We start from the raw sequence: 15,329 nt of genomic DNA on the forward strand, positions 1-15,329 counted from the left end.
AAGGTGTAAGGGGGATGTCAGGGGTAGGTTCTTTACCTAGAGAGTGGTGGGGGCATGGAATGCGCTGCCTGTGGGAGTGGCAGAGTCAGAATCATTGGTGACCTTTAAGCGGCAATTGATAGGTACATGGATAGGTGCTGAAGCTAGGACAAATGTTCGGCTCAACATCGTGGGCCGAAGGGCCTGGTCATTACTGTATTGTTCTATGTTTTAAATCCTTGCTTCCTGCACCAGTTCCCCAGCCACAAGTTCAAGTCCATTATCTCCCTGGTTCTGGCCTCACCAGCCCGAGGAACTGGAAGCAAACCAGAGATAACCAGCCTGGACGTCCTGCTTTTCAGCCTTCTTCCTAGTTCTCCAAAGTCCCACTGTAGTATGTTCCGTCTCCTCTTCCCGACATCATTTGTGCCGACATGTACCACCACCTCTGGCTCTTCACCTTCGTCCTTGAGGATTTCCTGCATTCTGTCTGTGATGTCTTTAACCCTGGCACCAGGAAGGCAACACACCATCCTTAAGTCCCGTCTGCTGCCACAAAAACCTGGGAAGTTTTTCCATCTCACATGTTCCTGACTTGTGTCCTGTGGAGGATGGATAGACATTGGGGAGACAGGAGGTCAGTGGTGCAGAATGCCTAGTCTCTGATCTCCTTTCATAGCCAAATTATTTATGGGACTTCTTTAGTTTCTGATCAATGGTAACTCCTAGGATGTTGATAGGTGGCGAACATCACAGAATATCACACTATGTCAGAGATACAAATGTTGCTTGGTTTAGTTAACTTTTTTTTAAACAACACCATTCATCTAATTATTACGGCTATTATTCAAGAATATTGGTGCTTACATTGGCGACCTTTTGGATTCTGTTTGTCTACATCAATAAAGACTCAATGTCATTTTATCTTGATTTGTTTTTAAACAAATCATTGTTTTGTTCTGTTCCGAATGATAGGAATGGATTTATGCAATCATAAATGTCAGTGATCGATCGGCTAATTGTTTGAGATTTTATATTAATTCTTGCATTAGAGCTAACAAGGTTAGAAGTCTAACAGTTTTAAATGTAATTTTTAATTAGTCATAGAGATGTACAGCACGGAAACAGATGCTACGGTCCAACTCGTCTATGCTGATCAGATATCCCAACCTAATCTAGTCCCACTTGCCAGCACCTGGCTCATATCCCTCCAAACCCTTCCCATTCATATACCCATCCAAATGCCTTTAAATGTTGCAATTGTACTAGCCTCCACCACTTCCATACACGTACCACCCTCTGCGTGAAAAGGTTGGCCCTTCGGTCTCTTTTATATCTTTTCCCCCCTCACCCTAAACCTATGCCCTCTAGTTCTGAACTCCCCCCACCCTCAGGGAAAAGACTTTGTCTATTTATCCTATCTATGCCCTTCATGATTTTATAAACCTCTATGAAGTCACCCCTCAGCCTCTGACACTCCAGGGAAAATAGCCCCAGCCTATTCAACCTCACCCTATAGCTCAAATCCTCCAACCCTGGCAAAATCCTTGTAAATCTTTTCTGACCCTTTCAAGTTTCACAACATCCTTCTGATAGGTAGGAGGTCAGAATTGAACTCCATATTCCAAAAGTGGCCTAACCAATGTCCTGTATCGCCGCAACATGACTTCACAACTCCTGTACTCCATACTCTGATCAATAAAGGAAAGCATGTCAAATGCCGCCTTCACTATCCTATCTACCAGTGACTCTACTTTCAAAGAGCTATGAACCTGCACTCCAAGGTCTCTTTGTTCAGCAACATTCTCTAGGACCTTACCATTAAGTGTGTAAGACCTGCTAAGATTTGCTTTCTCAAAATGCAGCACCTTGCATTTATCTAAACTAAACTCCATCTGCCACTTCTCAGCCCATTGGCCCATCTGATCCAGATCCTGTTGTAATCTGAGGTAACCCTCTTTGCTGTCGACTACACCCCAATTTTGGTGTCATCTGCCAACTTACTCAATATACCTCTTATGCTCGCATCCAAATCATTTATTTAAATGATGAAAAGTAGTGGACCCAAGGCCGATCCTCGTGGCACATCACCAGTCACAGGCCTCAGTCTGAAAAACAACGGTCCACCACCACCCTCTGTCTTCCACCTTTGAGCCATTTCTGCATCCAGATGGCTAGTTCTCCCTGTATTCTGTGAGATCTAACTTTGCTAACCAGTCTCCCAGGGGAGCCTTGTTGAACACCTTACTGAAGTCCATATAGATCATATCTACTGCTCTGCCCTCATCAATCCTCTTTGTTACTTCAAAAGAACTCAATCAAATTTGTGAGACATGATTTCCCAAGCACTAAGTTTTGTTGATTATCCCTAATCAGTCCTTGCCTTTCCAAATACGTGTACATCCTGTCCCTCAGGGTTCCCTCCAACAACCTGCCCACCACCGACGTTAGGCTCACCAGTCGAGAGTTCCCTGGCTTGTCCTTGCGACCTTTCTTAAATAGTGGCACCATGTTAGCCAACCTCCACTCTTCTGGCACCTCACCTGTGACTATTGATACAAATACCTCAGCAAGGGACCCAACAATCACTTCCCGAGCTTCCCATAGACTTCTAGGGTACAGCTGATCAGGTCCTGGGGATTTATCCACTTCAATGAGTCTCGAGACATCCAGCACTTCCTTCTCTCTAATATGGACATTTTTCAAGATGTCACCATCTATTTCCCTACATTCTATATCTTCCATGTCCTTTTCCACAGTAAACACTGATGCAAAATACTCATTTAGGATCCCCTCCCACCCCTCCCCTCCCATCCCACCCCCAACCCATCTCCTGCAGCTCCAAACAAAAGTTGGCTTGCTGATCTTTGAGGGGCCCTATTCTCTCCCTAGTTACCCTTTTATAATGTATTTGCAAAAACCCTTTGGATTCTCCTTTAATTTTAATTTGCCAAAGCTATTTCATGTCCCCTTTTTCCCTTCTGATTTCTCTGTTAAGTATACTCCTACTACCTTTATACTCTTCTAAGGATTTATTTGATCTATCTAGTCTGTACCTTACATATGCTTGCTTCCTTTTTCTTAACCAAACCCTCAAATTCTTTCATGATCCAGCATTCCCTACACCTACCCAGCCTTTCCTTTCACCCCAACAGGAATATACTGTCTCTGGGCTCTCGTTATCTCATTTCTGAAGGCTTCCCATTTTCCAGCCACCCCTATACCTTCAAACATCAGCCCTGAGTCAGCTTTTGAAAGTTCTTGCATAATACTGTCAAAATTAGCCTTCCTCCAATTTAGAACTTCAACTTCTGGACATGGTCTATCCTTTTCCATCACTATTTTAAATCTAATATTATAATGATTGCTGGCCCCAAAATGCTCCCCTGCCCTGCCTTATTTCCCAAGAGTAGGTCAATTTTTGCACCTTCTCTAGTAGGTGCATCCACATACTGAATCAGAAATGTTCTTGTGCACGCTTAACAAATTCCTCTCCATCTAAACCCTATGGCAGTCCCAGTCTATGTCCCAGTTTGGAAAGTTAAAATTCCATAACCACTCTGTAAGAATAATAGATAACTGCGATCCCCTTAAGTCTGTTTCTCAATTTCCTGCTGACTATTGGGGGGTCTATAATACGATCCCAATAAGGTGATCACCCCTTTCTCATTTCTCAGTTCTACCCAAATAACTTCCCTGGATGTATTTCCAGGAATATCCTCCCTCAGTACAGCTGTAAAATTATCCCTTATCAAAAACACCACTCCCCCTCCTCTCTTGCCTCCCTTTCTGTCTTTCCAGTAGCATTTATATCCTGGAACATTAAGCTGCCAGACCTGGTCATCCTTGAGCCACATTTCTGTAATTACTATGATATCCCAGTTCTATGTTCCTAACCATGCCCTGAGTTCATCTGCCTTCTCTGTTAGGCCTCGTGCTTTGAAATAAATGCAGTTTAATTTATCAGTCCTGCTTTGTCCCTGCCTGCCCTGACTGTTTGACTCTCTCCTTTTCTCAAGTGTACCAGTCTCAGATTGGTCTCTTCCTTCACTATTTCTGATTCCCACCACCACCTTCTTCCCCTGCCCCCAAAAAAAACCTCTTAGAGCCAATCTCCCTGCCAGTATATTAGTCCCTTCCAATTCAGGTGCAATCCGTCAATGTACTGCTCCTTTATTTCAAAATAGAATTGCTCTAAATGGCAAGAGTGCATTTATTGATGAAGCTCCTTAATGTCACACTCGGTCACCTGCAGATTTGATGTCAAGTTCAGTCCCTCTCACCTCACCTCTTGGAGTTTAGCTTTTTAATCATGTTTAAACCAAAGTTGTATTGCAGTTAAGAGCTGAGTGACTCTGGTTAAACCGGAACACAGCAACGGTGAGCAGGTTAATACTTAGCAAGTGCTCTGTTTTTAGCACTGTTGATGACCCCTTCTGTTACTCATTACTGAGACTACACTGATGAGGCAATAATTTGACCTGGACGGTTTTCTTTGTCAGGTAGATAACAATGTTGTAGCAATAATGCAACAGCTTGCAACATGGTCTGAAGCAGTGCCTGCAGTAATATTGGCACATGTTGTCAGGGCTGATACCCTTTGCAGTATCTAGTGACACAAGCCATTTCTTGGTATCTTGTGGATTGAATCAAGTTAGCTGAAACCCAGCATCACAGATGCCAGTTATCTATGGAGAAACCAGTTTGGGAGCATCAACTTGGCACCTCTGGCTGAAGATTGTTTCAAATTATTCAACCTTACTTTTACATTGATGTGCTGGGCTACCTCACCATTGATAATGGGGTTATTTGAAGAGCCACCTAACTACTGCTTCTGGCATGTCCTCCTACAGTTTTTATTTAACTAATGTTTAGCCTCTGGCTTGATGGTAATGTTAGAGTAGGAATTGACTAGTCTGTGAAACAGCTCTCTCAATTTTGGGACTAGTTTACAGAAATTAGTAAGCAGCACTTTAAAGGGTCGATTGGGCTCAGTTTGCTCACTTCCACAACCTAGGTTAAGATCAGGTGTTTGGTCCAGTCTTTTTTTCAGGCTTTCTCGTGATTAATGAAATGGAGTGGCTTGCTAGGCCTTTTCAGAGGGCATTTAAGATTCAACCACATTGCTGTGAGTCTGTAGTTACGTATAAGCTAGATCAAGTAAGAACAAGTTTTCCTTCCCTAAAAGGAATGAGAAACCAGAAGAGTTTTTACAGCAATGATTTCGCAGTCAATGTTAGACTTTTCCAGATTTTGGTTGATGTTAAATTCTACCATTTGGAATTTGAACACAGGTCCTGAGAGCATTGCCTGTGTCTTTGGATTACAAGTCCACCAAATGTAGCACTTTGATTCCTGTGTACCCTGATTTCTTTTAATCAAAGCTTCTTAATTCAAATCATCTTCTACATTGATTTAACTTCGACCACATCACTCAAGTCAGAGACCTATCACAATTTATAAGATTAACCACCGTGTCAAAGTACTGCTTTGAAGATTTGTATAAGTTTTTGAAACTTCAAGAGCTTTTCATTCACTCCAAAATATTCCCTATTTATGGAAGAATATGTTCTGGTTAGAGGCCTTGTGAAGCATCTGTTTCAAGTGTTTGTGTGATCAAGAGACTTTTGATCCTCAAATATTTGGATTAACAAGATAACTTTACCTTCATTAGGATGGCCCTGGCTTTTATACCACAAGATGTCTTGCACCTACATTGGCAGAAGCACTCAGAGTCTTGCAGGTAAGTTTCTTTAAATCATTTTAGATTGAATTAAAATGTTATCTGCCATAAAGTTTTTTTTTTATTTATTGAAAAATTGTTTAACATGTAATTTTAGCTTTTCATGAACATAATCTTTTTCAAGACATTCCAAACAAAAATGCAGCATTGTATTAAAAGTGTGCAGTGTTTCTGCTATAATCTTTGTAAATTTTACACTGCAAAAGAAACTTACTCTGTTCAATCATAGTTTATTCATTAATTATTATAAACTCTGCTCAAAGCCATAGAGTTATACAGCTTAGAAACTGGCCTTTCGGCCCACCATGTCTGTGCTGACAGACAAAAGCCAAACTACACTAATCTCATTTACCTGCACTTGGTCCATAGTCTGTGGTCTAGTTCCTGACATTTTAAGTGTTCATCCAGATGCTTCTCAAATGTTGCAAGAGTACCTACTTTCAACACCCTCTCAGGCAGCATGTTCCATATTTCTATCACACTTTGGATTTTTTTTTCCTCAACTCTCCTCCAAACTAAACGCTGCTTACCTTAAACCTCTGCACCAGTCTTAGACTCATTTGCCATGGGGAAAAGATTCTCATGATCTAAACTGTCAATGCCTTTCATGATTTTATACACCTCAGTCAGATTTCCTCCTTCGGCCTCCTTTGCTCCGGGGACTCAGTCTAATCAGTCTCTCCTTATAACTGACACTTTTCATCCTAGGCAACTGACACTTTTCCATCCTAGGGAATATCCTTTGCAATACAATCGTGTCCTTCTGATAGGGCGCAGCCAGAACTGCACGCAGTATTCCATCTGTGGTCTAACCACTATTGCTCCTATATTCTATGTAATCTGTCTGCTACCTTCATCACCCTGTGTACCTGTGCTGATACCTTCAGAGGTCTGTGGATTTGTGAACCAAGGCCCCTTTGTTCCTTAGTCCTCGAGAAATAGAGACCTACCATTGCCTTATTAGATTTCCAAAAATGTATCACTTCTCATTTGTCAGCATTAAATTCCATCTGCTATTGCTCTGCCCAGTTTATCAGCTGATGAATATCAGACTGTGACCTGAAACCATCCTCATTATCAACACCACCACCAATTTCTGTGTCATCTGCAAGCTTCTAATTGTACCTTCTACATTGGCATCCAAGCTATTAATACATATAATAAGAGTCCCAGCAACAATCACTGTGGTACATTGCTTATCACAAGCTTCCAATCACACAAACATTCCTCCACCATCACCCTTATCTCCTATTTGCGAGCCAATTTTGGTTCCAGTTTACAAACTTGAGTTGGATTCCATCGGCTCTTACCTTTTGGATCAGCCTTCCACATGGGACATTGTCAAAGACTGGAGTCCATTTTTTTTTAATGTTAGCAAACCAGATTAGTTTTTGCAGACAGTAGTTTAAAAACTAGTCTAATGATGTCTATTTATTTTATATTCTGAGATTGAGTTTTCAAATCCTACCATTTGTCACCTGAGCATTAGCTTTGGCCTCTGGGTTACGAGTGATCACAATGCCATGTCCTTCCCTAAATATTAAGCATAATAGAAATTTATATGAAGCTTAAATGTCATGCTGCAAAAGCAGTCTCATATTTAAAATATACATACAAAGTAACATTCCTTAAAGTATTTATTTTGTAGTTTCCAGGTTTTATGTAAATTAATAATTTTAACACCAGTCTAGAATACCATGGTTCTGGATGTAGGTTTGCTCGCTGAGTAGAATACTGTAGTTCTGCTAGTGAAAATTTAAAGTCCAGAAGACACAGGAACAAAGTAGACCATTCAGCTCATTGAGTCTGCAGCACCATTCAGTGACGACATGGATAATTGTGATGATGCTGTCACTTTCAAAAGGTTATTTTGTCCTTGGGCTTTGTTCAAGAGAGGTCATAAAGGCAGAGGTGTCAAAATGTCTACTTTAACAATGTCACGGGAGTGACCAGGTGTCCCTGTCCCATTTATTTTCTCGTTTGGCATAGTTGGAGCAGTGAGAAACTGCTGCAGTACAGAAAGGGTCCATGCTTCAGATGTTTCCTGGCTGACATATCTGTCAGAAATCTGTCCTGCCTGTAAGAACTTGTGTTGAATTTAACTTTTGCCAAGGGGTGTGTTTATGGGACATTCTGAGAATCGGAACAGCTCCTTAGTTAAATTGCTATGTCGGGCCAATTAAGTTTTCCAATAGTTAAGTGATTCTAAATTCCGTTTTCTTTTGTTCGTGTTTCAACTGTAGTGTAAAAACAGTTTTAAAAATAACGGGTAGGCCATTTAGAAAAGAGTTGAGGAGCAACTTCTTCACCCAAAGAGTGATGTATATATGGAATGCTCTGTCCCACAAGGCAATGGAGGCCAAGTCTCTGGATACTTTCAAAAAAGAGATGAATAGAGCTCTTAGAGCTAGTGGAATCAAGGGTTATGGGGATAAGGCAGGAACAGGGTACTGATTGTGGATTACCATGATCATAATGAATGGTGGTAATGGCTCGAAGGGCCAAATGGCCTACTTCTGCACCTATTATCTATTGTTTAAATAAACTCTGTTTTGCTTAAAGCCAAGTGGTTTGACCAGCTGCATCAACCTGGAATATCCACTTCACATCCGCCTTTAAAATAGTAAAAAGTTAGGCTCTGGGCTGCCTCCTTAAAATATTCTGAGAGGATCTGGCCTGGTCCACAACATAATCTAATCACATACTTTCTTTTGATACCTCTTACAATCTTTTCCCATCTTTTGCAATTACAAGTCACAGTCACAAGTCACTATTTGTCATAGTGTAGCTACAAATGCTGTAAACATTGCTTTAATAATAACGTTATGAAATTTTGTGGACAATTTAAAATCTGGGCTCTGTGTGAGCTTTCATTTTGACAATTTTTCTGGAGGGTTCTGTTTAGGCTTTTCCATGTTCATTTTACCATTGCCAATTTATTTTGAATTTAAGAGGGTTATTTATCTCTTACTGCATTAAAATTCTCCTAGCTGTACTTCACATTAGTTATTCAGTACACTTCTTCATATTTAATATGACATTTTCTGTTAATGTTTTGAGGTACTTGGATGATGTTTGTGAGCAAAATGCACTTTAGTTTATTGGAATTTGCACCTAAGATACTAATTACTTGCATTTCAAGGAGCATGCTGATCCAAAGAAACTAGATGCTGTTACAACTGGTTATGGATTTCCTGTCGGCACTGCCACACTGATTGATGAAGTTGGTATTGATGTCGCAGCACATGTTGCAGAAGATTTGGGAAAAGCTTTTGGCTCTCGAATGGCAGGTGGAAGTGCTGAACTTTTAAAGGAGATGGTGGCAAAGGGGTTTTTAGGTAAGCAAATTTAACTGTGGTGTGAAAAAAAAACTATAGACACCATTATGGAGAAAATTCTTTATTAACAATACTACTGAATAGGACGTTGTCCCCAAATATTTGGAGTCACCTACAAGTTGTTTCCTCAAACCATGTGCTATTTGTTATCACCTAGCTCTGGTGCAGTACACAGTCAGATTCTAGAGTTGCAGCTCAGCTGTGTTTCACAGTAAGAATAAATTCAGCTCTTTATTTGCTTTACAATCCGTTATCTAGCTGTCTTCAAGTTTTCCTTGCTCTTGCTTTCGTAGCTGATTCAATACTGCTGCTCCTGTTTTATGCATTAAATTCCTTTGTCAATTTGTGTTGTTGCATCCAAATCTTACACAGCATCTCATATGAGTTGATTGATCAGAAGAATTTCACTTGCCTATTTTTCATCTAGCCTGTTCTAGCTGATTCCATGTAATTGTCCATAATTTGTCTTAAGTGTTCAGTTTATTCCTAATTCTTTTCTTGACTATCCGGAAAAACCTATTGCAAAATTAATTCTGAAAGATTTGGTGTTACTCAATTTTACACCGTTTTGTGGGCTTAGTCTCTGCAGTTGAATACCTTCCATTGTTATGTACGTGATATAACAATCTCTGCTTCAGTGGTTACTTGTGATGGAAGCATTTCGTGCCAGAGCCTTCTATTCTTCTACCCCCCCCCCCCCCCCCCCCCCCCCACATAGTTACTTTCAGTGAAGTTACATGATCTCCATTATTCCCATGGTAGTAACAGTCTTTCACATTTTTTATCAAAGTCTTCAGATTTCACTTGATCCTTCATTGTTGATTTCTGAATATTGTTTCCACTCACCCCATTCTGCAGTCTGCATGAAATTCTGGACACCGTATAATAGCCATTCCCAAACGTTCTCCTGCATCCCTGATGCGCATTGCAAAATAAGTAGAAATCAACTGGACAAGGAGTAGATTGTCAACCCTTTCATAATCATCTCTCAAACATGGTTCAGGGAAATTATTCACAATGGTAGGGGTTTCAAATACCAGTGAACCCAACTTAAATTTCATTAGTTTTGTATTCCTATTTTAATTTGTATCTCTGCTGAAACAGTTAGATGTTACTCTAACAATTGAGAGTTGTTGGTCTCTGATTCCAATTTACCAGAATTTTTTTTAAAAAGTCGATTTCAGTTTTAATGCCTTCAATTTCAGGTCGTAAGACAGGGAAAGGTTGCTTCGTTTATCAGGCAGGTGTGAAAGGCAAAACTTTGAATCCAGGTGCGAAAGAAATTTTTGAACGTTTTAAGCTGCCTGCTAACCTTGAAGTGTAAGTAAAATGCAAAATACTTTACAAATATAGTTTAATCTGTATTCACTGTAATCTGTATTCCATAGTTCATGATAACCCTGGCCAACAAATAGCTGCTAATAAATAGTTCAGTAACTTCTTTTGAAGTCAGCATTTCTAAAGCATCTTTGTCCTCAGAATGTTCCAATGGGCTTTTACAGCCAATGAATTATGTTTGAAATGCTGTCGCCATTGTTTAGAACCAGATCCATGTAGGGGGCCTGTCTGCCTGATGTTAGGAGATCAAGGATACAGAAATAAGTGGCTTGCATTTATGTAATGACTTTCATAACTAAAGGATTTTCACAAATATTTAGCAACCAGTGACATATTTTTGTGAGCATCAGTTAGCTCAGGTAACTGGATGGGTGGTTTGTGATACAGATTAGTACCAACAGCGTGGGTTCAGTTCCCACAGTGAGGTTACCATCTCATCATCTCCCTTCTCCTGAGGCATGATGACCTTCAGGTTAAACCACCACCTGAGAGAGCAGCCCTATGATCTGGTAAGACTTTTACCTTATTTTTGAATACTATATATATTGTAACTATACCCTCTAAACTGTATTGTTGAGCATCTGGTAGAAATCCACACAGTACCACACATGGCACAAAGAAGGATAAAAACAAAAAATGAAGGATCACTTAAGAACTACTTCCCACCTGGGCTGCAGGTGGGACAAAAAGATCTTGCCTGATCAGTTGGTAAATAGTGCAGGCAGATCTGCACTGATCGGCACACGATTTGGTGGTAAAGAGAATACGGGGGATGACTGCTTGAGAGCCACCCTTGTTTCACCCTATGACTCCCAATCAACAATGCTCACCTGTTCCTGAATGGCTTTCCATCCTGCAGATTTGGGGATGCTGTACCAGCATCAGCCACAGCCACCTCCACATTGCTGTCGAGTGATGGAGCTGCTACTCTGGCAGGAAATTCTTGGTGGGCAAACTACCTCATTTCAGGTCCTGATTCTAGTCTGAAGCCTGCTGGCAATCAATTAGGTGCCTGAGATCACTGGAGATCTGGTGACAAGGTGTGGGTTTTTCCCTGGCAAAAGTGAGGACAGCAGATGCTGGAAAAGCACAGCAGGTTAGGCAGCATCCGAGGACCAGGAGAATCGACATTTCAGGCAAAGCCCTTCATCAGGAATGAGGATTCTTGTGGGTTTCTCCTACTAATCTCATCATGTTATTGGACCAAGTCTGAAAGCCGTATGTTCCATGCATAGTGTACTTTGATTTTGTGGGGAAAATGTGCAGATTTGTTGGCATGCAATTTTTGGACCAACAATTTGTAGTACTGTATTCTATATTCTGTTTGTTTAGGTCAAGAATTTATTGACTCATTTTCTTCATTTTCAGTTCATCAGATGAAGATATTCAGTTGCGACTGGTGTCAAGATTTGTGAACGAGGCAGTATTGTGCCTGCAAGATGGAATATTAAATGACCCCACTGAGGGAGACATTGGTGCTGTTTTTGGACTAGGGTTCCCACCTTGCCTTGGAGGTAAAGTAGTTGCTGCAGTGGAAAGGATCCATTACTCTGCATGAGCTAATTTGGGGTGGCTCAGTGGCTAGCACTGCTGCCTCAGCACCAGGGACATGGGTTCAATTCCCATATTGGGTGACTGCCTGTGTGAAGTTTGCACATTCTCCCCACATCTGCGTGGGTTTCCTCCAAGGTGCTCCAGTTTCCCCTCTCAATCCAAAGATGTGCTGGACAGGTGAATTGGCCATGCTAAATTGCCCATAGTGTTGGGTGCATTAGTCAGGGGTAAATATAGGGTAGGGGAATGGGTCTGGGTGGGTTACTCTTCGGTCGGTGTGGATGTTTTAGGTCGGAAAACCTGTTTCCATACTGTGGGGAATATAATCTAATCAAATCAGCCATTGTGTTTTTCTAGAACTGAAAAATTAAATAGCAATTTGTTTTTTTACATTGTGTCAAATGCTCCCAATGGATCGTTTAAAGCATGTTCACCTTAATTTTGATAGAAAATTCCATGAAATTTTATCTAAGGAAATAGTTTGTAATTGTACAAAATTGCTAAACTTATTTGTCCTTTTATTCTCTTCAAGTTCTAAACACTTTTCTGAAGTGAAGTAATAATTGCAAGAGACCAATTGTTTTCATTTGTTAGATTTTCTACTTAAAAATATAATGTTAGAAATACATTGATTAGAATGACACTTGCAAAACTTTTTCTCAGTATGGCCCCACTTTGAGTCTCAAATTGTGATAACCCCTCAGTGAGAACTGAGAAAGCATGGGCCTGTTAGAGTGGTAGCACTGTGCTGCCTCAGATTACAACCTTAAAATTTCAAATCGTGACCTCAAATGGTTTCCAAACCCCAATTTTAAAGAAGCCTTGGTCTAAAATGTCAAAGATCCTAACAAAGTGGCCAGTCCACTGGTAATGATTTTACTTTTAAATTAAATGGAAATAGAATGAAACTAATTTTTAAATGGGGTTTCTTCTACTTTAGGACCATTCAAATTTTTGGATGCCTATGGAGCAAACAAACTAGTTGACAAAATGAAAAAATATGAAAGTGTTTACGGCAGTGAATTCTCACCTTGCCAGATGTTGCTGGATTATGCAAAGGACACAAGCAAAAAATTCCGTCACTAAGATGAAGATGAAACGTGTACCTAAGTCCGGGACAAATCTAATAAAAATATATAGAAATGCTGAATGTGATTGTTTTCAAAAGTTTGCAATCACGGTTCTTGTGTACATGAGAGTTTTATCGAAACATTTGATTAACATCAAATGAGATACAGTCTGAGTATAGCCATTTTTAATACAAGATATTTTAACTTTAATTCGTGCCTTTAATCACAACTTATTTGCCATCACTCCTGCATAATTTTTAATAATGTTCAATGTTCTTAATATTTTTAAAGATTTGTTTCCTGCAATTTGTTTGTGAAGTCTGGGAAGTTCATATCAAATTTGCCTACTCCTTATGAGTAGCAGTAAGGCCATTCCAATGCAATATTTTAGACATTTAAAAAATTATCATACTTTTACCATTATTTAACAATGCTAAACTGGCATTGTTTTTACCATGTTTTAAAGAAATGTGGGTTGGCAGTTGAGCACTAAAATCTTTTGTAAATGGAGGAAGGTCTCCTTAAATTTGTTTACCATTGGATTTAACACTTGAGCATCGGTTTTAAATGAAGCAATTTAATGACTTAACTAGAGAGAAATTGTTGTTGTGTTTCCAAAGCTGTTGTCCAGACTTAGCATTAATTTTCGATTGATCAGCTAAAGACATACCAAACACTATTTATAACATTATTTCATTTTTAAAAATTGATACCTGCTGCAAGGCTGCTCTTTCATGATTGGGCTAATGGAGCTGTCACACAGTTTAGTTAGTATCACTAATAATGATTTTACTAAGGCACATGAACAAGGACAGTCTAGCTTCTGATGGGAAAATGACTAATGCTCTTTTGCCAATTTCCCTATTTGTATTTGAAATACACGAGAAACTGCGCATAAGGTGGGGCTTTGATGTTGCCATGTTTTAATGGAAGCATGGCTGACATAGTCTTCTATGCTTACACATGAAGACTAGAAGATTTTAGGGTGGTCTGCAGTTTGTGATGTCCTGCCAGGAGGGCTGTCCCTCAACAGAAACTTAACATGAATCCTCATAATGTGTGATTTTTTTTTAAAAACAAAAAATAATCAGATTCTAGACTAGGTAGTCTGATTATGGTATATTTAAATATTTGGGGAATCATTTACCTCAGTGTAGATTTTGCATTGGTAGAATTCCTGAATATCAAAATACATTTGGAAAAATGCACATGTAATATGTGAATCATTCCATGACATTGGTTATATTTTTGTTTTGTACTTATCAGGTGGAATTTAAAATTCCATCTGATCCAATTTACTTGCAAGGTATTTAGCCGAATTGTTTATAAGATGTTTTCAGTTAGTATGTGTCAAAATAAAGGAACAATCCTGGCTAAAACAGATTTGAGTCAAAATAATTTACATTACGTTAACAATGTAAATCAATTTCTATTTGCCACTAAAGATAAGTAATTCTGATTCGCTATGTTGATGACCTAATTTTAATGGCAGGAGTCCTTCTTATCAAGCCATATCCTTCACATCTGTAAATTGAGCAATATTGGATCTCTCCTTATTGACGTATTAGACATGTACTTTTTTTCGGTTTGAATTATTTGTAAATTAGTTGAATAACAATTAACTCTTGACAATGTGCTGACTTTCCTTTCCTGGACCTGATGCAAGCTGATATAGTGAATTGTTCCTTCCCCTTTGGTCCTGTGCTCCCTTTAAAAACTACCATCATTGCCCTCTTGCTATTGTTTAATAATCATCTTGTGTTGAACATACCTCTCCCCTCAAATCCTTGAGCGCGTTGTTGCTTCCCTCAGTTCACCTTTCCTGTTTAAGGCTTGAATCATGTTTCTGTTCCTGTCACAGCAGAAATATGAAAGTCACTAATTACACCCTTTGTATTTTTGCAATGTTAATTTCATTTTGTACTCATCAATAGACATGCAACCTTGATATACTGCACCATACTATTGCTTTGATTACTAGTTTAATGGGATTGCTTGGTTTTGCTCATACTTATCCACTTGTACCTAGGTCATGTTCTGCAATGGCTCTTTCACGCCACATCTCTGCTCCTGGAGTCTGGAGGACCTATCTTCATCTTATAGATGAAAATGCTGGAGATTGCAGCAGCATCCATGGAGTGAGAGCAAACTAATGTTTTGAGTCAAGATGACCCTTCATCAGACCCTCTATCTGACGAAGGGTCACCTCGACTCAAAACGTTAGCTTGCTCTCAGTCCATGGATGCTGCCTGACCTGCAGTGATCTCCAGCAATCTTTGTTTTCGGTAAAGATTCCAGCTTCTGCAG

General features: G+C 39.7%; 1 protein-coding gene across 1 annotated transcript in view; it reads left to right on the top strand.

Moving 5' to 3' along the window:
* The window catches only part of hadhaa (hydroxyacyl-CoA dehydrogenase trifunctional multienzyme complex subunit alpha a), a 126,914-nt gene extending 112,513 nt beyond the window's left edge, over positions 1 to 14,401 (top strand). Inside the window, exons 16-20 of the mRNA XM_043675762.1 lie at positions 5,654 to 5,722; positions 8,865 to 9,060; positions 10,266 to 10,380; positions 11,767 to 11,912; positions 12,893 to 14,401. Coding sequence (XP_043531697.1) covers positions 5,654 to 5,722; positions 8,865 to 9,060; positions 10,266 to 10,380; positions 11,767 to 11,912; positions 12,893 to 13,038 — 672 coding nt within the window. The 3' untranslated portion in view covers positions 13,039 to 14,401. The remainder of the gene's footprint in view (positions 1 to 5,653; positions 5,723 to 8,864; positions 9,061 to 10,265; positions 10,381 to 11,766; positions 11,913 to 12,892) is intronic.
* The last annotated feature ends 928 nt before the right edge of the window (positions 14,402 to 15,329 follow it).

The sequence above is a fragment of the Chiloscyllium plagiosum genome, chromosome 3, assembly GCF_004010195.1.
Source record: "Chiloscyllium plagiosum isolate BGI_BamShark_2017 chromosome 3, ASM401019v2, whole genome shotgun sequence".
Lineage (NCBI taxonomy): Eukaryota > Metazoa > Chordata > Chondrichthyes > Orectolobiformes > Hemiscylliidae > Chiloscyllium > Chiloscyllium plagiosum.